The sequence below is a fragment of the Sorex fumeus genome, unplaced genomic scaffold (assembly GCF_029834395.1).
Source record: "Sorex fumeus unplaced genomic scaffold, SorFum_2.1 ptg000058l, whole genome shotgun sequence".
In the NCBI taxonomy this organism is placed as follows: Eukaryota; Metazoa; Chordata; class Mammalia; order Eulipotyphla; family Soricidae; genus Sorex; species Sorex fumeus.
In genome coordinates this window covers 7,138,256-7,163,669 of record NW_026606115.1, presented here as the reverse complement: position 1 = coordinate 7,163,669, position 25,414 = coordinate 7,138,256, and the positions used below count along the sequence as shown (strand labels likewise).

The window sequence follows — 25,414 nt, the reverse complement described above, 5'->3', positions numbered from 1 at the left end:
CACACATGTTTGCCAGAGATTGCACTTTCTGGCTGTACCAATCACACATTTTTTTTACTATGGTACTTGCTAGGGGTTTTAATACTTTTTTTAAAAAATAAAAAACTGGGCCATACCCGGCAGTGCGGTGTGCTTATTCCTGGTTCTGCACTCAGGGATCATACTCTTCATGCTCGGAGGACCCTATGCCATTCCAGGGATTGAGTCTGGGTTGAACAAGTGCAAGGCAAGCGCCCTGCCCGTTGTACAATCTCTCCTGCCCCTGCATTCCTTTTTGTGGTGCCAGCACATTCCTGGCTATGGTGCAGTCTAAAATTGTCTGGCAGTACCAGGGAGCATGGACAGCAGAAGTACCAGGATGGTGCAGGTGGGACACTAGAGATTTGAACTTGTGACTTACAGTTGCAAGACAAGCGCTCTAAACCACAGCTATATTCCTCCTGACCCTCATATCTTCTTATCTCAAGCAGTTGTTTGCGCCCCAGTTTTCTGTCAGATGCATATTAATACATATATGCATTGCTTTTCTTTCAGTTTTTCAGTTACTAAGTACTATCATGTATATTCCCTGACAGAGCACAGGAATATAGCACTGCTCTTGTTTTATAAATGGAGAAATTGAGACTTGGAAAAGTTGGAGTGGCTTTACAAAATGAAACACATCATCTGGCTTCTGCCCTTAAAATCCTTGTTTTATGGATTGTGTTGATTTTTGATAGTTCCTGCCATTTTTTTTTCATCAATGAAATGAAGTGCTTCTGTTAAGGAAACAAAATGCAGTCCTATACTTGTTTAATGGTGATGACAGATAGATCAGCATTCTGCCTCATTATATGCAGTGTCCCGAACAGTTTTACAAATGAGTACAGTGAATGAGCTTATTCTGGAAATTTAGTATGCTGTGAAATACTTACCCTTTAAAACAATTTCTTGCTAAAGGACTGTCTCACTTTGATTTTTTTTTTTTTTTGATTTTTGGGTCACGCCCGGTGATGCACAGGGGTTACTGCTGGCTCTGCACTCAGGAGTTATCCCTGGTGGTGCTCAGGGGACCATATGGGATTCTGGGAATCAAACCCAGGTTGGCCGCATGCAGGGCAAACGCCCTACCCACTGTGCTCCAGCCCCTCGCTTTGAATTCTGATTTGGATAGAGAGCTGGTAGGAATTGTGTTCTTTGTCCTGTAGAAATAACAATGTTCGCTGTGTACTGAGCACCTTATTGGGGCCAGACACACCTATGTTACTTGCACTGTCTCCTTTAACCATCCTAGGAGCCCTGTAAAGTACAGCAGGTCCTTGAGCAATGTTGTTTCGTTACAACATTGATGAGGGAAAATAATTTATTTCAGCTAGGGCCACTGTTTTGTGTGAGGTTTACATGCGTTCTTCATGTCTGTGTGGGTCTTTGGGTACACCACTTTCCCCCTGCGCCCCACAGATGTTGATGTGTGAGTGAATCTACAATGTGTCTTGCCATGGAATGCCATCAAGTCCAGGGTGGGGTCTTAATTCATGCTGAGCTGCCAGTTTAGGCTTCAACAGCCGAGATCCCTGGAATAATTGGGTTAGGGAATCTATAAATGAATAGAAATCGTTGCATCATATCTGCAGTGTTTTGGGAGATGTTTGATAACACGTTTGTTTTGGGGCCACCCTTCCCAGTTCTGTTTTCAGTTTGCTCCAGAAACTGCATGGAGCACAAATGGGGCCTCCTACATGCAAAGCTTTCTCTGGGAGCTTTCTCCTCTGGCCTTGGACCTCTCTTTTATTCACAGATGACAAAATTGACTCGGGTATGATTCAGCTGTAGAGCATTTGCCTTGCATCCAGGAGGCTCTGTAAAAAGAAAAAAATCATCCAAACCTGTGGTAAAATTGGTTGTGGTAAGTTATTTTGCCCAAAATTCCAGTTTTCAAGAATCTATCAATCACGTTGAGGATTTGTTTTATGGGAATGAAGCTCCATTTTTATATATATGAACCTAAGTCTTAGAGAAGATAGGTAATTTGACCCTTTGCACGTGTAGACTTAATGATTGCCTGTCATGTTCTTAAGACCCTGATGTTCCCGATGCACTCCACCCTAAGTCAGTATTAGAAATAGTCTCATGATAGCTAAAAAAACAAACTTCAAAAATAAGAATAGGGGTCAGAATATTTTTTTTCTTTTTATCAGAGTAAAGTTTTTTTTACTGGAGTAAAGTGGATAGGGAGTTTTCCTTGCATACTGCCAACCAGGTTTGATCCCCAGCGTCCCATATGGTCACCCGAGCACTGCCAGGAGTAATTCCTGAGTGAAGAGCCAGGAGTAACCCTTGAGCATTGCTGGGTGTGGCCCAAAAAGCTAAACAAAAACAAAAATAAGAATAGCATTAACATCTAGCTACTGGTTACCCTGTACCAGGCTATGGTCTAAATTGGAGATGGGAGAGGAGGAGGGAATAAGATTAAGGGGCACAGCACTGGAACTGTGGTGGAGGGAAGCACACACTCTGATGAAGAGGGGGTTGCTGGAATCTTTTAAGCATGAAACCCTACCATCAACAGTACCGTAAATCATCGTGCCTAAAATGAAATTTAAAAATAATAAATAAACTGGAGGCTGGGGCCACACCCAGCAGTGCTAAGGGACAACTCCTATCTCTTGCTTACGGGGTACAAATGTTGTATAAAGGGATGAATAAGTGTGGCTGAAAATGTGTAATAAAAATACACCAGTGGCCTGAGACGATTCATTTGCCTTTCGAAGTAATATGCTATGGACTAGTGACTAGGACACTGGGGAGAAGCTTGTTCCATGTGTTCTAAAATAAGCAGGTTACTTGGCTAATATTCAAACTCTAAATAGGTATGTGGGTTGTAGCTATTTGACCTGAACCAACTTTAAATTCCCTTGGGTTCTCGTGTGATTTTACTGGAGCTGCAGTGAAAAAATAAACTTTAGATATTGTGCTTTATGTTGATTTATGAATCCTTGGAAAAATACTATGAGGTTGACAGGAAGGGGATTCGTAAGTATGGTATCATTCTTTTGTCGGGGTGTTCTCTTTTCGAGCAGGAAGTGTTATGACTTGCTCTCTAAACTTGCAATTGTAAGAAGAATGTTGGGTTTCCAGATTGGCGTTCTGGGCGTGGGAGGTTCCTTCTCTCAGTGCTGTGAGAAAGAAACAGGTTTGACTCTCCTCGCGGAAGGGTAACTATTTTAACATTATTTTGTTAGGCTGCGGTACATTGTTAAATATCTAAGCAGAAATTTACTTTAAAAAAGCTTGAAATTCTTCTCATGTTTTGCGGTAAGCATTTGAAGACACTTTCTAAATCTTATTCAAGTTGGATCCAGTTTGTCTTAAAAGAATGTGTAGCCTTTAGAATTTGTTACTATAGAGTCTAAACTGTTATCTGTATAGTCTGCCTTTTCTTTATTTGGGAACTGTTTCAGAGGCTTTCAAATTCTGAAAACTAGGTTTTGGAATCCTAATCATGTAGCAGTATCAATTAAATCAGATGCCCAAGGTTTCCATGACCGAAAATACATGTATCGTGGGGAGTGGGATGGAATTTCAAATGCCTTTGATCACTGTTAAATGGTTTTTCAAACTTCTGTGGAATAGAAGTTGAACTAGCTGTCATGACAGAATGTGTCATGATTAGATTGTTACTCTGTTTTTACAAAGGATCAGCAGTTGTCCCAGAATATTTATACTTTGAAAAATATGTAATAACGATTGGTGGGAAAGCTTTTTGTGTTGTATTTTTAATGTGATGTGGTGGTAGTGATTTCTGGTCTCACAGAGCTAACTCATCAGGCTTTTGCATCAGATGGTGATCATCACAGTTTTATTTATTTATTTGCCAGTACAGCCAATTATATGTCCCAATTTTGAGTTAAGGGGAAGCTCTCAAATTGGTTCTGCTTGTATTCTTGTATGAAGTAAACTACAAAGCAGAAAACCTATGATTCTGGCTTTCTGGTTTCACAAGTATGAGATTCAAGAACACATAAGCAAGGGATGTAACACTGATAGAGACAGTTTAAGTGAACTTTCAGATTAATGCAAATCTGAGCAGAAATTATATAGCTACTGATTTTCTGAATGTTTCACTGCAATACTTTATTGTTTTGAGTTGGAGCATGTTAGCGGTCTGATCTTGCTTTATTTTGTGTGTGTGTGTATTAGGTTGCCCTTGGTGCCAATGTTAATTTTCATAGGAAAGGAGGATGGAAATACGCCTCAGGTTGGAAGGTTAATTAATTTCATTAGTAGCATATTATTTTTCCATAAATTATACAGCTATTTTTGGAAAGTGTCAGTTTACTTAGGGAAAAAAATGAAAGGGATTAGACCTTTAAAAAGGAATGCATGCTGTTATAATCTGGCTTTAATACAGTTTAGCTATTTAAAGTTGGTGGAAGGTGAAGTGTCATCTTTTGTGTCTTTGGGTTGATAGGGAAAGACGTAGAGTACATATAAGAGGTATATGAAGTAACTTCAAAACTTTTTTTCTTGGTTTTTGGGCCACAACCACTGGTGCTCAGGGGTTACTCCTGGCTCTGCACTCAGGAATCACTCCTTGGCAGTGCTCAGGGGACCATATAGTATACCAGGGATTGACCCCGGGTTGGCTGCATGCCAGGCAAGCACCTTGCCTACTGTACTACCGCTCTGGCCCTTTCAGGAACTCTTTTGGGAAAAATTTAAAGAAAACCTTCCCTCTGACTGAATTGAATGTCTATTATTGGAAAAGTACATAGGAACTTATTTTTAAATAGCCATTGTTTTGAGATATTATCATTTTATTACATGCAAAAAAGAGAAAAGGAAACTTTTACTTAATATGGAAGGTTCTTATAGACTTCCGGGAAATGACACAGGATGGCACACCTTTTGGGATTTCAATGACTCATAGGTATTGGTTCTGGAGAAAAGGCCAATTAGAATAAGGCAGGGGAGGGGAGGTAAGGGGGAAGGGCAGGGGAGGGAAGAAGAGGAGAAGGGCATTTACAGAAAAATGAACTCATTTCTTTAACTCATGTACTGTGAAGTCACAAAGTATTTGTTGCTTACCTTACAATTATTCAGGGGATCACACTGGATAGAGACATCAATGACTAAGGCTAAGGCAGTTGACTCTCATGCAGCCAGCCTGGGTCAATCCCTGGCATGACCACCATGTGATTCCCCCCGCTCCTCCAGGACTTCCTGAGCACAGGGCCAGGAGTAAGTCCTGAGCACAGCTAACTGGGTGTTTCCCACCACCACTACCATCACCAAAAGTCAAACAAAATTATCCAAGGAACCAAAAGACAAATTGAAGGCAGGAAAGAGAGGACTGGATGGGAGAATAGATGAATTGTTGAAAAATCCTGATAAATGCAGACCACGTGCCTTTGTTGTTTTATTTGTTCTTAGTATATGTTCAGAAATTTCACCAGAAAGAGTAATTATCACTTTTGTTGGGGCAATGTACATTTATTTCTAAATATTAACTTTATAAATGACAGGTATGATTTGTGCATCAGATGCACAATGATAAAAGTGAGATGTGCTGCTTAATCACCCCCACACACCTCCCCAAAACTCTAAAAAATAGATCCAGGCCTTTCTGTTTGATTATAAGCTAAATTCAAAGGTCAGGTTGCAAGCATCTTGGAGAACTTTGTCATATCTTGAAGTACTAAACAAGAGTAGATAGTTAAAGCATGCTAACAGGCCAATTGCATGTGAAGAATGTGAGAACATTATGATGTCTTGACTATAATGTTCACAACTTTCTCTAATTGAGTATGCATTTTCCAAAGCACCAGACAACTATTCAGCCTTCATGTTGTAATATGCTGTTCACTTGTGTTCATCAGAGTCTGTTTATTCAACAAACATTTAGTTGGTACTTACTTGGAGCCAGGGTACAAAGTCAAATCAAATGCCAAACCTGCTTTCAAGAAGCTCACACACCAATGGGGAAATTAGAAAAGTTAGGGTGTTGGTACAATACTGAAAGCAGCTGCAGGCATATTGGGGACAGGGAGTTAGCAACTATGGTGCATGCCCTTCATTTTGTTTTTTATTTGTTTTAGGGCAACACCCAGTTGTACTCAGGGCTTATTCCTGGCTCTGTGCTTAGGGATCACACCTGATAGAGCTCAGGGGAGTATAGTGGGGTGCCATAGATTGAACCCAGGTGGATGGAAGGCAAGCACTTTACCTGTCTTACTGTATGTCCTGCCCGGTGCTTGTCCTTTCAAATAATACAGAGGAACATTTTTTTTATTAGTGAAACACCATGAGGTACAGTTGTAGATTTATAAATTTTTGTGCTTGGGTTTCGATTATACAATGATCAAATACCCATCCCTCCACCAGTGCCCATTTTCCACCACCATGGATCCCAGTATCCCTCCCACCCTCATCCCCCCCATCCCACCCTGCCTCTGTGGCAGGGCATTCCCTTTTGTTCTCTCTCTCCTTTTGGGTGTTGTGGTCTGCAGAAAAAGGCATTGAGTGGCAATCATGTTCAGTCCATAGTCTAATTTCAACATGCATCTCCCCTCCTGGGAGGATCCTCCAAACACCCTTTATTTGGTGCTCCCTTCTCTATCTGAGATGCCCTTTCCCCTAGCATGCCTGGCTGGCCTCTAAGCTATGGAGTAATCCTCCTGGTACTGATCTCGGCTATTCTTGGGTATTAATCTCCTATTTTGTTACTTTATATCCAGCGGGACATTTCTTGTAGTTGTTGGTATTAGAGAAGTAGGAAGAAAATTAAGATAGTTTTTTTTTTTTTACTTTTTGGGTCATACCTGGTGATGCACAGGGGTTACTCCTAGCTTTGCACTAAGGAATTATTCCTGGCGGTGCTCAGGAGGCCATATGGGATGCTGGGAATCAAACCTGGGTCGGCTGAGTGCAAGGCAAACACCCTATCCGCTGTACTAACGCTCCAGCCCCAAATTAAGATAGTTTTGACTGTGTGTTTCCCCCAAGAACAGCTTTGCAAATATCAGCCACCTCCATCCCCCTGCCCTTCTCTATAAACTTTTAAATTTCTCTCCTACCTTGTGTCTTAGTGGTGGTGGGGTAGCTTGCATGCAGCAGAGAGCAAATCGTACATTAAATAGAAAGCTAGTACTTACATCTCTTTTAAGTTTTTAGATTTGTCCCAGGCAAACTTGTAGTTAATGTTAAGCAGCTACTTTGGTTGGATAAAGGGGCGAGTTTGCCTCCAGTTCTAGTGGAACCTTCTAAACTTCTCAGTTTATTTGGAATGTGAAACCTGTTTTGTCATAGAAGAGATTAGCTTCCTTAAGTAACTTAAAAATATGTCCCTGAAATGGTATTCTGTGTTTCCTGAAATCATAATTTTGTGCTCCTTTCATTTATATAACTGAGCAACATAGTTTCCTAATAGATCAAGATTAAGGTTTCCAGAGTGAGAGTACAGAGGGTAGGACGCTTGTCTCCCACACAGTCGACCTGGGCTCGATACCCAGAATATCATATGATCCCGAGCCTGCTAGGAGTGACCTCTGAGCACAGCCTGTTTTCTGAGCCTTGGGAGATAGTGCAGTAAGCAATGCATTTGCCTTATACACAGCCAGCCGTGGTTCAACCGCCAGTACCGTTTGGTCCCCTGAGTACTGCCAGGTATAGCCCAAAACAAAGCAGAGACAAAAAATACGCCAAACAAACCAAAGCCCCTAAGATTTAGGCTTCATCAGCCAGTTGCTTTATTTTGTACTGCAGAAATTAACAGCATACAACACTCTTGATGGTGGGGCGACACCAATTTTGGGGAGGTTTGGGGAAGTTGTCTATTAGTAAACTCTTTAGTTTTACCAAGTTGCTGCTGAAGAATCAAGTAGAGTTCCTAGAATACTTAGGCTTGAGAAATAACCTCACTAAGTTGAGTGCTGTTTTCATAAAAGTTCCTCTCTGCATTGACTATAACAATAATTAAGTGTTGTGCTTCCAGAGATGAGAAGCTTTCCTCTGAGAAGCCTGTGCTCTAACACGGTGTCTACTACATTCCTGCCCCATAACAAACAACATAAAAAATTCTCTTATTTTTAATTAAAATTCCTTATTTTTAAAAAGTTTTATCATAGGCTCACAATATTGTGGGACTTCGGTTGTTTGGCTTTTTACCTCTACATCATCAAAGTTCCAGTGCCATTCCACCCCTCATTCCTCTCCTCCACATTCTCTTTTCCTGCTGGTGACTGCTAGGTACTTTCACCGAGTTTTGGGCAAAACCAACCATTCTTTTTATCCCTTCTAGTCATCACTGTTATGATAACACTGGGAGTCAAATGCCTGGCTGTGATACGTGCCCATTTTTGGGGTTGTGTGGCTTTCAGGCGTCAGGTTGTGGTGCTCATACATTTGGCTTTGGTGCTCACTGGGGTCACACATGTCACACGTGCTTGTTCATGTGCTCTTCCAGGAACACACTTCCTCATTCTGGTGCTCACACATCTGTTATAGGTGCACCCTCAATGAGGCTTATAACATTCAGTCCTTTAGTTGCAGTGCTTGTCCAGACGTGTTTGTGATGTGGCCGGAAATTGCTTGTGGTGCCAGGGATTTGGGTTGGTGTATGTCGTGCACCAGGAATCAAACCTGAGGTTGTGTGCTTGCTTATAAGATGCACTCTCTAAACCATTGACTTATCCCCTGTGCCCCAAACAAGTGATTTTTATTTGTCTGACGATAACAGAAATAAAACTCTGGGTCTTACACATGTAAGACAAGTGCCCAACTGCTGAGCCCCATCCCCAGACCACAGTAATTTTTAATAAGGCTGAGCTGCTAGAATAATGAAAAGTCCTTTGCTGCTTCCTCCTCCAGCATTAATTTAACCTTTCCTAGACTTCCAGTCCTAGGAACCTATGACGCATGTGAGGGCATTTAGTATTTGACTCACTGTTTTGACTTTCAGAGCAACAGCTCATTAAATTGAGTAAGATGTGGATACCGTTTTAAACAATTACTCCTTTACTGCGATTCCATTAGTCTTCTAAAGCGAAGCAAACAGAGCTCTTCTTGAGAAAACAGTAGCTGTATGGCAGAAAGAAACATAGGTACTGTAGTGATGACTGATTAGTGAAAAAAATACTGAAAGAAAAACAATCACAAGCATACTTGAATGTTTGATTATTTTATGTTGTTATTAGCACTAATATATAATGGGTGTGGTTGTTAGTAAGTAACTCAGCAACTGTGATTAAGTAATATTAATAAAGACGGTGACGCAGAAGTTTGTCAATATATAGGAATGAATGTTCCACAAGCGATAGTGTTTGTGCCCTTATTTATAGTATAGCTATTTATTGTCAGTGCCGCTTTAACACCAGTGTTTTGAAGAAAGAACATTTTTAAAGAGCTCTATAATGCATAGTCATTACTAAAACTGTTGTCTGTATTCTCTATATTTTACACAATTATAGGTTGGTTAGTTCAGTTCAAGGATTAAGTAAATCCCTTATGGTTTTTTTTCCTGGGGCCTCACCCTGTAGTGCTCAGTAGCTACTCCTGGCCTGGTGCAGTGGAACCATGAAGTGCCAGAGATTGTATCTGGGCTTTTTGCATGCAAAGCTTATGCTCTAGGCCCTTGTGCTAAATCCCTAATCTTTAAGTAAGGTGAACAGGGTAGTATTTGCTAGAGGGTCGCTAGCCATGGGTTTTGATTTTTTTGATAATAGTTTTTCTCAACTTCTTGGTCACATTTTAAAGGATCGTCTGCGTTATAGTCCATAGACTATACATGATTGGCATGGATCTTGTTTCCACAAAACTGTGGATAGTATTTTGGGGTGGTTTGTTTGGTTTGTGTTTTTGGTTCACACCTTGCAGTGCTCAGGGCCTTCACATGGTGGGTTGCTTATTTCTGACAAGTGTTTGGGGACCATGCAGTGATGGGTATCAAACCTGACCCTGCCACATTCAAAGCATGTGTTATGGCCCTTTGAGCCATCTCCCCCGCCCCTTGATTTTTTATTTTATGGTATGAGCAGTTAACTTTCTGCATGTATACTCTTAATTTCACATTTGCTACACAGCTCTCTGTCTTTGACAGCCACATAACTACCCGGGGCTCATTTTTAATGCAATTTTAGTGATGATTTTCTGTTGAGCTTGCTGGGGTTTATCATATTCTACCTTGCAATCAGTTGGATATTTTTTGAGCCATGCCTTAAAATTCATCATTGAGAAAACTCCATTTGTGACAATGTACAAATGTAAGATGACATTTAGATGCTTTGAGAAACAGTGCTGAAATAAGACTTGCAGGTAATTGGGTTAAGTGTTTGTGGTGCTGTTGATGAAGAATGATTTTCTTTATTGAGCAAGTTTCAGATTCTGTGTGAAGGGTTTAGATCAACTGAACTGAAAAGCATGATGGATGTCCCAGTTAGATCGTTCTCACATCCACTTGGATAACTATAGGAGGTAGCTGATAATTAGATGTGTCATTATTACTGGGTGGGGGATTCCTGGCAGTGCCCAGGGCTTACTCCTGACTCTGTGCTCAGGGATTAGTCCTCACAGGCTCAGGAGACTATATGTGGTGATGGGAAGCAAACGTGGGCTGGCCACTTGCAAGGCAAACACTTCTGTAGTATTTCTCCAGCCCTAGATTTGTTCATTTTTTGCAAGCTTGTAAATTCTGTGGGAGATCAAGATAAAAATTGACTGGGAGTAGAGTCATTGGGAAACTTGATTGGGAGAAAATGAGATTTCTGAAGGGTGAATTGAACTTGTATAGGGAGAAAGAAATATTAAGTAAAGGGCATTTTAAGTTTGAAAGGCAGTAATCCAGGGAAAGAGAAAGGAGACATGGAAAACAAAAGGCACAGATGTGGGATTAACAGAACATGTTCCTCAAGATAGTTGTGATCAAAAAGCCAAACTGAGTGTTGAAAAGTACAGCTGGCTAGATGTGACAAGGTAGATCTGCTCTTTTGGACCTAGAACATCGGTAGAAATTAGACAGTCCATTTAGGCAAAAGTAATTACAGCTTCCTGCAGGGGGCCAAACATAATCAGAACAGTTGTAGATGCTTGCTGTGAGTCATATTTGATTCAGAAGATATTTATTGAGCATACTCTGTGCCCATGCATTATCTAAATGCTGTGGCAAATGCAGAGGTGAATACGTTGTATCTCTCTTCTAATTAGTTAATAATAGTCTTGCTTGGTATTTATTCAATATGTAGTTTTTTAGGAGACATATATGTAAATTAAGTCTTTGGAATAGGCTAGACATGAAGTGATAATGGAATATGATGAAAGAATTAAAAGTACTTGGTGATGTACTTCACCCTTTCTTTGTTTCCTGTGACAAATCTGGCAACCTCAAACTTCTAAATCTGATGATTAGGATAGGAAAAGTGGGAAGTTGAAAAGTTGTCCTTGATTGACTGGAGAGGTTGTTAGAAAAGGGTGGAGGGGAACTCAAATGGCATGAGGCATGTATGTAATGGCAATGCATTCCATTGTAGACACAGACTTCCTGGCTCAGACCCTTCTTGCTGATCTTTCTTCTCCCTTAGCCATAGGACCACGCTCAGATCTTCAGTGTAGCCCATCTGCATTTGACCCATGAACTTCCGCTACAATTGTGTGTATATCTTACCCTAGGCACAAGGCTCCAGCCAGTCTCCCCACCTCTGCCCCCCCCCCCCCAATCTCCTGTAATAGCATCCTTTTATGTCTCTATGCTTAGAATGCCTTTCTCAGAGACAACTTTCTGACAAATTCCTGCTTACTTTCTGAGATAAAGTTCAAAGTCAACTCTGGCCAATCTTACCTCATGCCCTAGTCTTCTTACCCCCGCCACTCAGGGCATATGGCTATAATTGCTTGATTGTGGGAATATTATGTCTTTACATCTGTTTCCCTCACTACACTATAAACTGATCAAGAAGAGTAGGGACCTTTGGCTCTGCTTTATCTGACTGCAGCGCGCAACACAGTGCCTTCAATTAAGGCCTGATGGATATAATAAATGAGAAATTGGGTGAATGAAATTGTCTCAAAATTCTTTGGAAATGCGGAACTGGAGCTTGAGTAATTAGAGCAAGAGTTTTCGAGGTGTTGCACACCCATCTCACCTGGAGACTAGTGCTGTTGACTTACCTAACCAGGGAGGAGGCAAAGTGGCAGTTTCTGTTGGTACAGGTAGGTATGTAAAGTGTGGGTGTTCCAAAGTACTGCCTGTTTGGGGCCCTGGAAGGTGACATATACAACCCTTATTTATTGGCCACTGTTGAATGGTTCCTACATAGCAGCTTCTGTCTGGGTTGGAGGTTGGCTTTGGTTTTTACTTATAGTGAAATAAATAATGTATTTTTTTCATTTTGTCCATATGTTGCTCTCTTCTTCATGATACAAGCATAAGTATGTGTTGCCAAATCTCTGACTTAAGTAATCAGTCTCACTTTCCCAATTCTATTTACCTAGTGTACTAGTGGCTGAGCTAAAGTGGCTGGTGAATAGTCTCTGCTTTTCTTCTTTCAGTTTCAAGAAAACAATATAAAGTTAATAATCTTGATCATCCATGGAAAGTTTACCAACGTGTGCTCTCCACTTCTAAACCAGAGTAGTACCAAATGACACAGATATAGTAAATAGATTAGTCAGCTGCATTCCCAAGGCGAATGGCCTAGGGGGGTAAAAACAGGCACCCCTCCTCATCTCCATTAAATACCTTTCAGAATTTGAGTAATAGTTTCAGGTAGTTGTAGGTACACCTTTCTCTGAGATTTGTGGGAAGGGTGTAAGTATAGTTAAATGAGCCAGTGGCGTGGTTTCATAATTGCTGTATTGTTAGTCAAACTCTGTAATTAGGAATGACTTCATAGGCATAAGATTCCTCTAGGGGTGACGCCCTGAATTCATACCCAGTTGTACACCATATCCTTTTATGAAATAACAAACAAGCACGGTTTTGTTTGCTTTTCTTTTATTCCCTTATTTGAAAATCTGTTTTCCTGTGTCTCAGATGTTGTAGGAAGAGGGTTGCCTCTAGAGAGCAGGCAGGCAGAGCTGTGAAGGGGGAGACGGAATTGGGGGCCATATCAAAGTACTTTGCAGATTCCAGAATACAGGAAATGGCACGCCTGGGACGCTTTCTTGTATTTAATTTGCTAAATTTAAATGAAGGGATGAGACATTGCTATTTTTCAAATACCAGTTTTAGTTGTCTCTCTCTCCCCTTCACACCTCGATGTAAATTCACTTTTGTGGGAAAACAGACTCAGAAAAGGACAAATTTCAAAGTCAGAATCACATTGTGAAATTGGGGATATGCTTTTATTCAGCAAGTAATATTTGCTCTTCACCTCATCACTTTTAATTTTTTTCTTGTTGCTCACAGGAAAATGCAATTAAGAGGCATGTGACAATATTGACATACTGTTAGCTATTTTTAAAAAATTGACTGAAATATTTAAAATTCATATTTTTTACAATATCTCCTATTATCTCTCAAGTTGTCTTTAAAAATTGAAATTATGAAAATGCCAAATTGAAACACATAAAACTTGAGGCCCATTCTTAAATTGCTTTGGCTAGAGTTTTGCAATTTTTTTTAGTGAGGAAATAGTTTTGTTGAAAAACCTTACTTAGAAAAGTGTGAGATATATGAGGGAGATCTGTTATACTCTGTAGTTAGTAATTACAGAGCAAATGAGATAACGTTACATGTACCTCATTAAAAAGGTTGGTAGGGGAGAAAAATAATTTCCCCTCTATCCTTCGGGTGCTTGGCTGAGACCATCCCAGTAATAGAAGACAGGCTAACAGGAGAAAAATAAACTAAGTGTAATAACATGTATTCCTCCAGTATACCCAGGAGCTACCCAGAGAAATGGAATAACTCTCTGAAGTGTGCCTTAAGCCTCCTTCTTAAATGGCATTTTCATCTAAAGACAAGGATGTTGGGTGGGTAAAAGAGGTTGTCAGGAAAGACACAGTAAACAAGAGTTCATTGTGAAGCAGATTGAAGTTGTTGTCTTCTCCATTGATAAGAGTCCAGGGGGGACATCCTTACAATGGGGATTTTCCTTTATGCATGTAAATATCTCTAATAAAAAGGTAACCTCCACCCAGCTTTTAGGGCCCCTCCTATGTTTGTTTCCAAAATATGTCACCTACCACAATCCTTATGATAAAAGAGATTTAAGGTCAAATTTTGTTCATCTACATTCTTGGTAGACCTTTGTATTTAGGTACCCTCTCTCAATTATTTAGGTGTTCTTTTTTTGCAAGACCAATTAAATTTGCTGTATGTTATCACTTCTTAGTTTTCAATGAACCTTCACATTTTTCCTCCTTAGTCTTGCTGAAGACCCCAGCAAAGTAGGTGTTATTACCACTTGAGAAAACAGACTCAGATAGATTGAATGAACTCTTTCATGGGCAAAGTGCTAGAAAGTAGCAGGGTCAGAACACCAATTAGTGTCCTCTAATTTCACATCCAACAACCTTTTCATTATAGCATAGTTCCTTGGGTGAGGGGAAACTCCTTTGTTAGAGAGCCTCAAGCTTGTGCACAAGCTGCCTTTTTTTGTCAGACCATCTTTCCGACTTTGTGAGCCCCGATTTGGCAAGTTTTAGTTCTGTAGTTGTAATTTATAGGATTGAAACTGTAAAAACTTAAAAAAAATTCCCCTGAGCACTGCTGCATGTGCCCTGCTGGCCCCAAGCATTAAGAAATAACTCTTGGCAGTGCTATGAGGATCATATGGGATGCTGGGGATTGAATCTGGGTCAGCTGCATGCAAGGCAAAGGCCCAGTGTACATACCTCTCCAACTCAAGTAAAGTGTTTTAAACCCTGTAACTTACCTCCCAGTCTCCTGCTATTAATTTGTGGGTAGGGGTAGGAAATAAACTAGTGTCTTGACATCATTTCTGTGAGATCTGTGTGGTTATCTAATTTTGTAGGAGGAAGTAAAATGCTTCCTTCCTTGCCTACTTAAGATGGAATTAATCTGAAATCTTTGCAGAGGCTTTCCCACCTCTGTACCTTTTATTGTAGCCACTAACACTTTGTGTCATATTATTTTTTTCAAAAATCATCAAATATTTGTCTTCTTCAAAGACAAATACCTTCCTGGAGGGGGGGAACAAAGTATATAATATAGATGTCTCCAATATTGGTGATAATTGTTGGTGCGAAAGCGGATATCCTGTGCCGATGGGTTCTTGAGAACTGTATGAAACATTTACATACAAAACTCAGAAGATTGAAAGTTAGTTTATTTTACAGAAGAGGTAGATGGTTCCAGGTCCCTTCCCAGACGCCCCGGTCTCTTCTTTACCCGTGAACGATGACCAGGTCCTGTCCCAGCGCTGCTCTCTATCCTCTGTATGACACCTTCCCAGTCCCAGATGGCCAAGATCCATCCCTAAATTCCTTATGGTCTCTGGGCCTCCCAGCTGTACTCCCGCAGTTCCTCTCATCGAGTCCTGGTTTTCCTACTCTGCAGCCATGGCCACGTGGGCGTGGGTGAGAGCCCCGTGCTCAATACTTTGTGACTTCCTGGGTGTCCGAGCCCTGCCTGTACCTCCCACTGTCCGGCACGCCTGTGGAGAGTCCTGTGTCTGGGCTCCGCTCTACCTGATCGGGGTGCTGGGTAGCGGGGCAGGGGGAGAAGAGAGTCCTGACTGCATGTGCCCAGGAGGAGAGAGATGGGGCTGGAGACTCTCTTCAATCTCTGCCAAATCCCACCCCCAGCTATCCCATTCTACATTCTGATTGGCTACCTATTCCAGGAGCGGAGATTTTTTTTTTTTGCTTTTTAAAAAATTTTTATTAGTGAAACACCATGAGGTACAGTTGTAGACTTACAAAATTTTGTGCTTGGGTTTCAATTATACAATGATCAAGTACCCATCCCTCCACCAGTGCCCATTTTCCACCACCAGGAATCCCAGTATCCCTCCCCCCCCATCCCACCCCCATCCCACCCTGCCTCTGTGGCATGGCATTCCCTTTTGTTCTCTCTCTCCTTTTGGGTGCTGTGCTTTTCAAAAGAGGCATTAAGTGGCAATCATTTTCAGCATGCATCTAGGAGCGGAGATTTAAAGTGCCCTGGCGCTCTGCACCTCAGCTCCTGCTGTATCAATATTATGAGGAATGGGGCGAATGTGTGTTGGAAAAGGGATGAAGAGGCAAAGATATGAAGAGGCAAAGAAACTTTCTCCTATTGAGCCTGCTGCGTGCAAAGGGGACAAATGGGTCAGCAGGAATCAGGGCAGGGCTGGGATGGGGTTATATCCAGAGCCTTTGTCAGAGTGAGTCTCCTTCGTAGAAGAGATTTGGTAAAGTGAGAATAAAATCGGTTGCTTTAGGTTTTTTTCTTCAGCTGACATTATTAATGATTTACTCTGCCCAAAGTGGAAAAGATCTTTACAAATTTAAAAAAAAAGGAGAAACTTGCAAGTGTCTGACTCTGTCATCTTCTAGCTTACTATGCTACTGTTCTGCATGGTGTCAGTCATGGCGAAGCAGGAATAGCTTTGTATGGAAACCATGGTTACTTAAAATATGCATAAAATTCGATGTAAATTTGAGTGTTTTTGTTGTCATTTTGCAATGCTGGGGATTGAACCTAGTGCATACATGCATGACAAGTGCTTTACTGATGAGCCACATCTCCAGTCCCTGCATAGTGTATTTGTACTATAAAGGGTTAAATGACATTAGTAATAAGTGGGGGGCTGGACAGATAGTATAGGGGTCAAAACACTTCCCTTCTTGCAGCTGACCCTGGTTCCAACCCCAGCGCTGCATATGGTCCCCAGAGCAGTGCCAGGAGTTAACCCTGAGCACAGAACCAGGATTAAGCTCTCAGCATTTCCAGGTGTGGCCCCAAAACTGAAAAACACTGTGTGCGTGCATGCACACATGCACGCAAACTTGTACTACTTTTAAACTCTAGATCTTTTAAACAATTTTTATTAAACCACTGTGAGATACAGCTACAACGCTTTCATGACTGAGTTTCAGTCATACAATGTTCCAACACTCATACCTCCACCACTTTTCCCACCACCAATATCCCTAGTATCTCTCCTATCCCCCATGCCTCCACCCCTGTCTCTATGGGAGGCACTTTCCTTCTCTCTCTCTCTCTCTCTCTCTCCCCCCTCCCCCTCCCCCTTTTGGGCATTATGGTTTGCAATGCAGATACTGAGAGACCATCGCGTTTGGTCCTTTGACTACTTCCAGCATACATTTCCCATCACGAAATTCTAGATCGTAAATGTGTTTGTCGTCGTATTTAACTGAGGATCTGTCTTTACCTTATAGATTCTGAAGCTATTCTGAAAGGTGTTTTTATCCAACTTATCTGAGAAAGTGTCTATCTTCAGTGACATCACAGGTAAGAAAAACTTATGATTAGCTATATTCTGTTTTATGTTTAAATTATTTTTACAAATATCAATTATTATACATGTGTGTTGCATTGTGGTAGAACACAGGTGATAGCATCATGTGGTCATTTAATATCTTGTCAGAATTTTGAGAAGCCTGAAATTGAATTCCACTTTTGTTGTTCCTCTGAACATGTCACATAAGAAAAGGAAGGTTAACAGTATTTACCTCTTGGGGCTGGAGCAATAGCACAGCAGATAGGATGCTTCCCTTCCATGTAGTCGGCCCGGATTTGATCCCTGGAATCTCATATGGTGCCCCAAGTCCCATCAGGATTGATCCCTGAGTGCAGGCAAAGTCAGTCATAGGTCCTGAGCACAGCCAGGTGTGGCCCCCCCCAAACAAACAAAACTAAAAAATAAATAGTCACCTCATAGAGTTTTAAAAGGTTCAGGAAATTAATTCAAGTATATGTTTATTCTATTCTATTTATTCAATTTCAGTGGCACAAAATTGGGGAGTGAGTTAATTTAAACTTTGCTGCTTTATTGGGTGCCTTTACTGTTTGTTTGGGTTGTGGTACATTCTAGACATGAGAACTATTGCTATGAAAAAAAAAACACAGATCTGACCTTGGGCTCTTTCTTTGAAAGCTACTCCATACCAAGTAGCTCTTCATTGCAAAATTACGAGTTGATTAGTTTTCTGCTTTTTATCTGTTGGTAAAATTTAACATATTGAATACTTAAAAAAAATGTTTCTCTGTGGTAGTCTAATGTGACTGTATGCCATTATACTATGCATGTGCAGAGACAAATTATTTGGGAACTGAACTGTGTGCTTTCTTGTCATCTTTTCTGTGAAACATCTTAAAAATAAACTTCCTGAAAAGATTAAAGGAGAGCAGGAAAGATAGTACAGGGGTTCAAGGCCAACCACAGTTCCAGCCCTGCTGCATATGCGCTCCTTTGGCCCCTCCCCCAAATAAAGTAAATCAAGATTAAAAGACTGGGTATCGGCTGCACTGCGTAAGGAGCTTATCTTAATGCTGGTGACCAGGGTATGATCCCTGATGGCACCCCAAATGATCCCCGAAGTCTACCAGGAGTGATCCCTGAGTGCAGAGCCAGGAGTAACCCCTGAACATTGCTGGGGTGACCCGAAAACCAAAAAAAAATCAAAGCCCCCCTCCCGCAAGTAATGTACTGTCCATTTTCCTGCTGTCCAAAGGCTGTTCATAGGAACCCTTCCTTGTGATCTAGACTTTCTTTCCATCTTTCAGGGCTCAGATAAGTTCTCTTAAATGATTCATATTGTCAGTATTGTGTGGCAAGAGGAAAACCAAAAATATCATTTATTAATATCAAAGGTATTATTAGAGGGGGCCGTCCAATAGGGCCCAAAGCCCCTCTTAGCCATTCTAGGTCAGGTAGGTCAGTGCAAGGGCCCAAGGATGCAGATCTCAGGTCCTGTGGCACAGGGACTACTGGGGCCACCCCAGTGATGCTTGGAGCCATGTGTTGCCAGGCTTGCACCTGAGTCAGGCCTGCTCCTGTACTATCTCCCCAGTCCCCAAGGACATTTTATTCCAACCAATATTAATTGGAAAAAATTTAAATATAATTTTCGATTACTTTTAAAATTTCCTCCGCCCCTCTCGGAGAGCCTGGCAAGCTACCGAGAGTATCTCGCCCGCACGGCAAAGCCTGGCAAGCTACCCATGATATATTCAATATGCCAAACACAGTAACAACAAGTCTCATGATGGAGACGTTACTGGGCCCGCTCGAGCAAATTGATGAATAATGGGAAGACAGTGCAGTACTTTTAAAATTTGAGGCCACACTTGGTGGTGCTCAGGGCTACTCTCGTCTATGTGCTGAGGGATAGCTTCTGACAGTGTTCAGCAGACCATGTGCCAGGTTAATGCCCACATGCAAGATGCTTCAGCCTTTTGAGTTCTCTCCCTTACCCTGGACTATATTTTTTATAATACTGATCTGCTAATGAGAAGAATGGAATTCTTCCCCACCCACAAGATAGCATTTCTCTTTCTTTGAGTTCAAAATTAATGGGTCTTAACATCAGAATTGCAAATGTTTGTCTATACAAACCATACTTAAGTGGGGACCATACGAAAACAAGGCATAGTCTAGATTTGGCCCATAGGTAATAGTTTAGTATGTTATTTGGAAATCTGTTTTCATAACAAATAATTTTAAAGTGGCTTCATGGTTAGGGGAGGCAGTTCTACAAGGCTATCGCCTTAATTAATTCATTAATATTCTTCAACAACAAGGTTCATTAATATATTGTGGCAATCATTTGATAATATATACATATATAAAATCATCATGTTGTATGTCTTAAACATACTATGTTATGTATCAGTTATATAGGGTAAAATGATAAAAATAATTGCTAAGATAAATGAAAAATAAATGAGTAATGAAAAAAGTTCTATTTTACATGGATCTTTGATTATTATAATCTTGGCTTTGAGTTTTGACACATATAACCAAAACGTTCAATTTTGTATTTCTTTCCCATCATTGCTGGAGGTTTTGATCCCTCATACCTTTTGAACATAATGTTAAGATTTTATCCTTGATGGGAAGATTTGGAAACTTTAATTTTGGAATTATGTTTATGATATTGTGGATTGAACCCAGCTCTCACACATGAAAGTCTTATACTCTTAGTCTGAGCCACAATCCCAGCCCCTCAGAAATATTTTTATGTGAATTACTTGTCGTATATGATGACTTCTAATACTTGTTAATTCTTTATTAGGGCCATATTCACAAATATGAAAACCTAATAATTGTTTTATTTTGGGGGATAAAATTGGTTTAGTCACTTGCATTTTCATATAAATTATCCCCCTTTTCTATTAAATCTTTTTCCTTTTTGGGGGGGGGGTCACATCTGGCGATGTTCAGAGGTTACTCCTGGCTCTGCGCTCAGGAATTACTCCTGGTAGTGCTCGGGGGATGATATGGGATGCTGGGAATCGAACCGGGGCTGACTGTGTGCAAAGCAAATGCCCTACCCACTATACTATTGTTCCAGCCCCTCTATTGAAAATCTTTTTTATTTTTCCTTAGGACTTCTATAAATGGGTGACATGGCTACCACTCAGATTTCCAAAGATGAACTTGATGAGCTGAAAGAGGCCTTTGCTAAAGTTGGTGAGTAATTTTTGTATTGTAACGAGAGTAAAATAATCTTTATGTGGTCCTAGTCATTTATTTCTCTCAGAACTTGTGTGCAAGGTTAATCATAAATCTCAGGAAAAGACAGTTAAAATAGATGGGATAAGGTTTTGGAAATTGCACTTGAAACTGTATTACTTCTAATTACATGTCTTATCTGATATAATCAAGTTTCTCAGACCTTAAGTCTGGGGCTACTGTGGTTCCTGAGATTTTCATGACAAATTTTGTGTTATCATATTTGTTGACTCATTCCTTTTTTTCAGGAGTGAGTTTGGTACTTTCACCATGCTCTCAGTTTGACTCTTGAAACTGTTAGGAGATGTGAGAAAAATTTGCCTTTTCCTACTTAGCTTGGTTTTCCTTATATATTTGTATCTGAATAATGCATACTGCCTTCCCTCCTCATATTAAATTGCTTCATCAATATCAGGAGGAAAACAGTCCATACTATTTGATTTCTCGTTGAGCATCACATAACTTGTCTTAGAATTGAGCAGCCATGGAAGCAGTATATTGGATTTAAATTTCAAATTCCAGCACTCAGGTCAAGTCAGTAGAAGACAGTAATCAGGGTAAGAACTGACTCCTTGGCTGGAGTGATAGCACGGTGGGGTAGGGCGTTTGCCTTGCACGCAGCCAACCCAGGTTTGATTCCCAGCATCCCATATGGTCCCCCGAGCACTGCCAGGAGTAATTCCTGAGTGCATGAGCCCAGAGTAATCCCTGTGTATCGCCAGGTGTGACCCAAAAAGCAAAAAAAAAAAAACTGACTCCTGAACTAGATACTGAAGAGTCAACATGTGCTTAGAAAGACTATTACTATTGAGGATTTCCTTGATTAATGTGTGTAAAATTAGATTTTAATTATGATAATTAAATTAGAATCTAGTCTTTCACCTATGCTGAGAATTCCATTAGTGAAAACAAGGAAGTGAACATCACTACCCCTGTACATCTCTAATCAGCACTAAACATTAGACCTAAATCTGAGTGACTATTAATCCTGTTAGAATTCTGACTAGAAAAGGAATATTCCTGGATCTGACGCATGTGTGCATGAAAAAGTTGACTTGCCATGACTAGTACTTAATATTAAAAAGAGTAATACCTAGAAAATGGGTTGAAAGAGTATGGGGACAGGGGCTAGAGCAATAGTTCTGAGGAGAGGTGCTTGCCTTGCATATGGATAACCAGGGTTGGATCCTAGGCACCCTATATGCTGCCCCCCGCCCAGCACCTAAGCCCAGAGCCAGGAGTAAGCCTTGAGCACCAACAAGTGTTACCCTCCAAACAACTCCCCTCACCCAAATGTGGACACAATCCCAAGGACTGTGGTGGAGGAATATCAATACTTGAGTAGTGGGTATGGTATGGTAACATATTTTGAAGAGGTGTAAAACTGTATTCCTAAAGCATATAGTTTTGTAAATCATCATGGCCTTAATAAACAACTGGTGAAAAGTATCTTGGTTGCAAGATTTTTGTTTTGTTTTGTGTGGGGGCCACATCTGTTTGTGCTGAGGGCTCTTTGCTCAGGGATCAGTCCTGTTGGTGCTCAGGGAACCATATCGGTGCCATGGATTGACCTGAGTATGTCACATGCAAATCAAGCGCCTTACCCACTGCACTATCTCTCTGGCCCTTGCCTACAAGATTTTTAAGTCTTTTTTGTGGTGGGGAGGTTGGACACCCAACAGTGCTCAGAGTTTGCTCCTGGCTCCTATACTCAGGGGTCATTCCTGTAAGGATCAGGGGAACATATGGGTCACCAGGGATTGAACATGGGTTGACTATGCAAGGTGAGCACCCTACCTGTTGTACTATCGCTCTGGTCCCCAGAGTCTTTCTTATTCTGTAGAAATAGCTTTCAAAATTTGTCTAGGGATTGTAGTTCCTTTGAAATTTCTGTGTTTATTTCCCTTTTGGTGTTAATTTATTTCTTTATTTGGGAATAGACACCTAACTTTTTCTCACCGCTATTGTTTGAGTTTCAAGGTCTTGCCACTTTAAATTAATGTTTATTATCAAATATGGTCCTTGTTCTTATGTGAAGCTTCTTGAGAATATTGTATGAACTTTTAAAAATAAAAACTAAGGGGCTGGAGTGATAGCACAGCGGGTAGGGCACTTGCCTTGCACGTGGCCAACCTGGGTTCGATTCCCAGCATCCCATATGGTCCCCTGCGCACTGCCAGGAGTGATTTCCTGAGTGCAAAGCCAGGAGTAACCCCTGAGCATCGCCAGGTGTGACCCAAAAAGCAAAATAAATAAATCAATAAATAAAAGCTAATACGGGGCTGGAGCAGTAGCACAGTGGGTCGGGCATTTGCCTTGCACACGGCAGACCCAGGTTCGATTCCCAGCATCCCATATGGTCCCCTGAGCACCGCCAGGAGAGATCCCTGAGTGCATGAACCAGGAGTAACCCCTGTGCATCGCTGGGTGTGACCCCAAAAAGCAGTAAATAAATAAATAAATAAATAAAAATAAAAGCTAATGCAATAAAAATCTACTTACCTGGATGGGATTAGGTTTTGTTATCAGAAGAAAAAAAAACCTTAATTTGGGGGTGGCGGTGGGGAGATAGTTTACAGGGCTATTGATCCCCAGGTTTAATCCCTGTTACTGTGATCCTGAGCCCCATAGAGTGTGGCCCCCAAACAAACAAATATAAATAATTTAATTGCCCCATAAAATCTAAATGACATAAAGAGAGCTGACCAGTTAGCTCCATTAATGAAGTAGCATAAAACGCTTGAAGTGAGGGACCAGTTAGAACTTGACTTATAAGAGAATACCATTGTGGAGCTATGGTCTTATTTTAAATTTTACCTTGTTGAGAGTTTATAGTAATCTGACAGCTTCCCAGAGGTCAGAGATGAGACTGCAATGTTTTCTCAAAGTTTCTTATGTATTAGCTTTTATATATGCCTAAGTAATGAAATAGGAATTCTAGAGACCAACATTCTGCCTATTCCACATGTTAATAATTTAAAATTCTCCTCTCTGTGCACATGCTATGTTCTTAAATATTAATTGCTTCAATTCCAAGGAAATAGACATTATCTCCATATACTGGGATTTTTGGCACTATAAACTTAAAAGGGCCCTTGTGGATGTGGATGTGTATGTGCTTGTGTTTGTGTTTGTGTTTGAGTTTGTGTTTGTGTTTGAGGGATCATTGGGGTTGTTCCCGTTTTTTTCCTATTTTGGGTGCCGCACCTAGTGGTTGTCAGTATAGAAGCTGGGCCTCTTGCATGCAAAACATGACCTTTGAGCTATCTTTCACCTTTTTTCTAAGTGGTTTATCATTGGTTTGCACTACTGTAGAATTTCAGGGTGTAGCCTTACATCTCTGTTTGTGTATAATAATTGTTAGTCCCATTATAAAAGTTCTAATGCCCTCCCAGAATTAATAAGACCCACTTCTGGGGCTGCATGGGATAGTACAGTGGGTAGGGCATGTCTTGCATGCTCTCAACCTGCCTGGGTTCAATCCCTGGCATCCCATATGGTCCCCTGAGCACTGTCAGGAGTGATTGTGGTCCCCGAGCACTGAGCCAGAAACACAGGGTGTGCTTTCCCAAAAAATAAGACACTGCTCATACCTCCCACCCTCACTCCCCATTTCCCTTGTAATCATCAGAAATATCACAGTGTTTTGGATATAGTTATAATGTTTTATTTTGTCAATTGATTTGACCTAATTTATTCGTGTTTCACATGAGTGAAACAGTCAGATAAATGACTTTCACTCCTTATTTACTATAGTCAATTCACTATCTCCCCAAAGGCACTATTTTATCTTTTTTAATGGTAAAGTGGTGTTGAACTGAGTAAATATACTAGAGGGTTTTTTTAATCCAGTCATCCAGTATTAATTAGGCATTTAGTTTGATTACATGTTTAGGCTACAGTGGGTATTGCTGCCATAAATATAGGGGAGCAAATGTATTTTCAAATGAGGGTTTTCATATCTTTCAGATACTGCCCAGGTTTTAGTGAAGCATTGCTGGTTCAAAAAGGACTCCATTTTTATTTTGATAAAATATGTTTTGCCATTTGATTTCCAATGGTGTGGGAATGCATTGGAAATTTTATGGATCTTTTCATTTTCATTTAAAGTCTTTGAATGTTTTTAGTTAGGTGCAGAACCCACAGACAGCTGTCAAAAGTATTAATGGAAACTTGATTTTTTTCAATTCAGATAAACTTGCTTTTCTCTTCTTTTTCTTTGTTTTGTTTTGAGGGTCATACCCAGGAATACTGTGAGAGATGGCGACTCCTGTCTGTGTTTACTCCCAGAGGTGCTCAGGGGATCATGCAGTGCCAGGGATAAAAACTAGTCCTCCTACATGTCAGGCAGGCACTTGGCCTGTTGAACTGTCTCTGGCTCAGAACTTGGTTTTTAAAAATAAACTCTATAACTTATTTTTCTGTCAAAAAGAATTCTTGACAGGAAATGGGATGGGAAATGGAGAGAAATTTTGTTTCAGTTCAATTATGACAAAATAGGAAATCATTCTGTAAGTTTTCCCATCTATTAACAATAATAGCCTTGATTATCTTTTTAAAATTTAGAATTGGGGCATATAGATTTAGAAATTTAGAATTGGGGGATGAAGAAGAATATTGCCTCAGTTCAGTTGTGACAAAATAGGGAAATTGGTCTATGATTTTTTTCACCATCTATTAACAATAATTGCCTTGATTATCTCTTTAGAAATTCGGCAAAATCATAGTGTGTGGAGAAAATCTCAGTAATTGCCACTAATCATAGGTTTTGTTCAATCAATTAATAGTGCTTTGGA

At 40.6% G+C, this 25,414-nt stretch overlaps 1 protein-coding gene across 2 annotated transcripts in view; it reads left to right on the top strand.

The window, feature by feature from the left end:
• PLS3 (plastin 3) overlaps positions 1–25,414 on the top strand; it is a 118,386-nt gene that overhangs the window by 44,245 nt on the left and 48,727 nt on the right. For both annotated transcript variants that reach the window (XM_056125765.1, XM_056125764.1), the window contains exons 2-3: positions 17,320–17,392; positions 20,493–20,576. In XM_056125765.1, coding sequence (XP_055981740.1) covers positions 20,504–20,576 — 73 coding nt within the window. In that variant the 5' untranslated portion in view covers positions 17,320–17,392; positions 20,493–20,503. The remainder of the gene's footprint in view (positions 1–17,319; positions 17,393–20,492; positions 20,577–25,414) is intronic.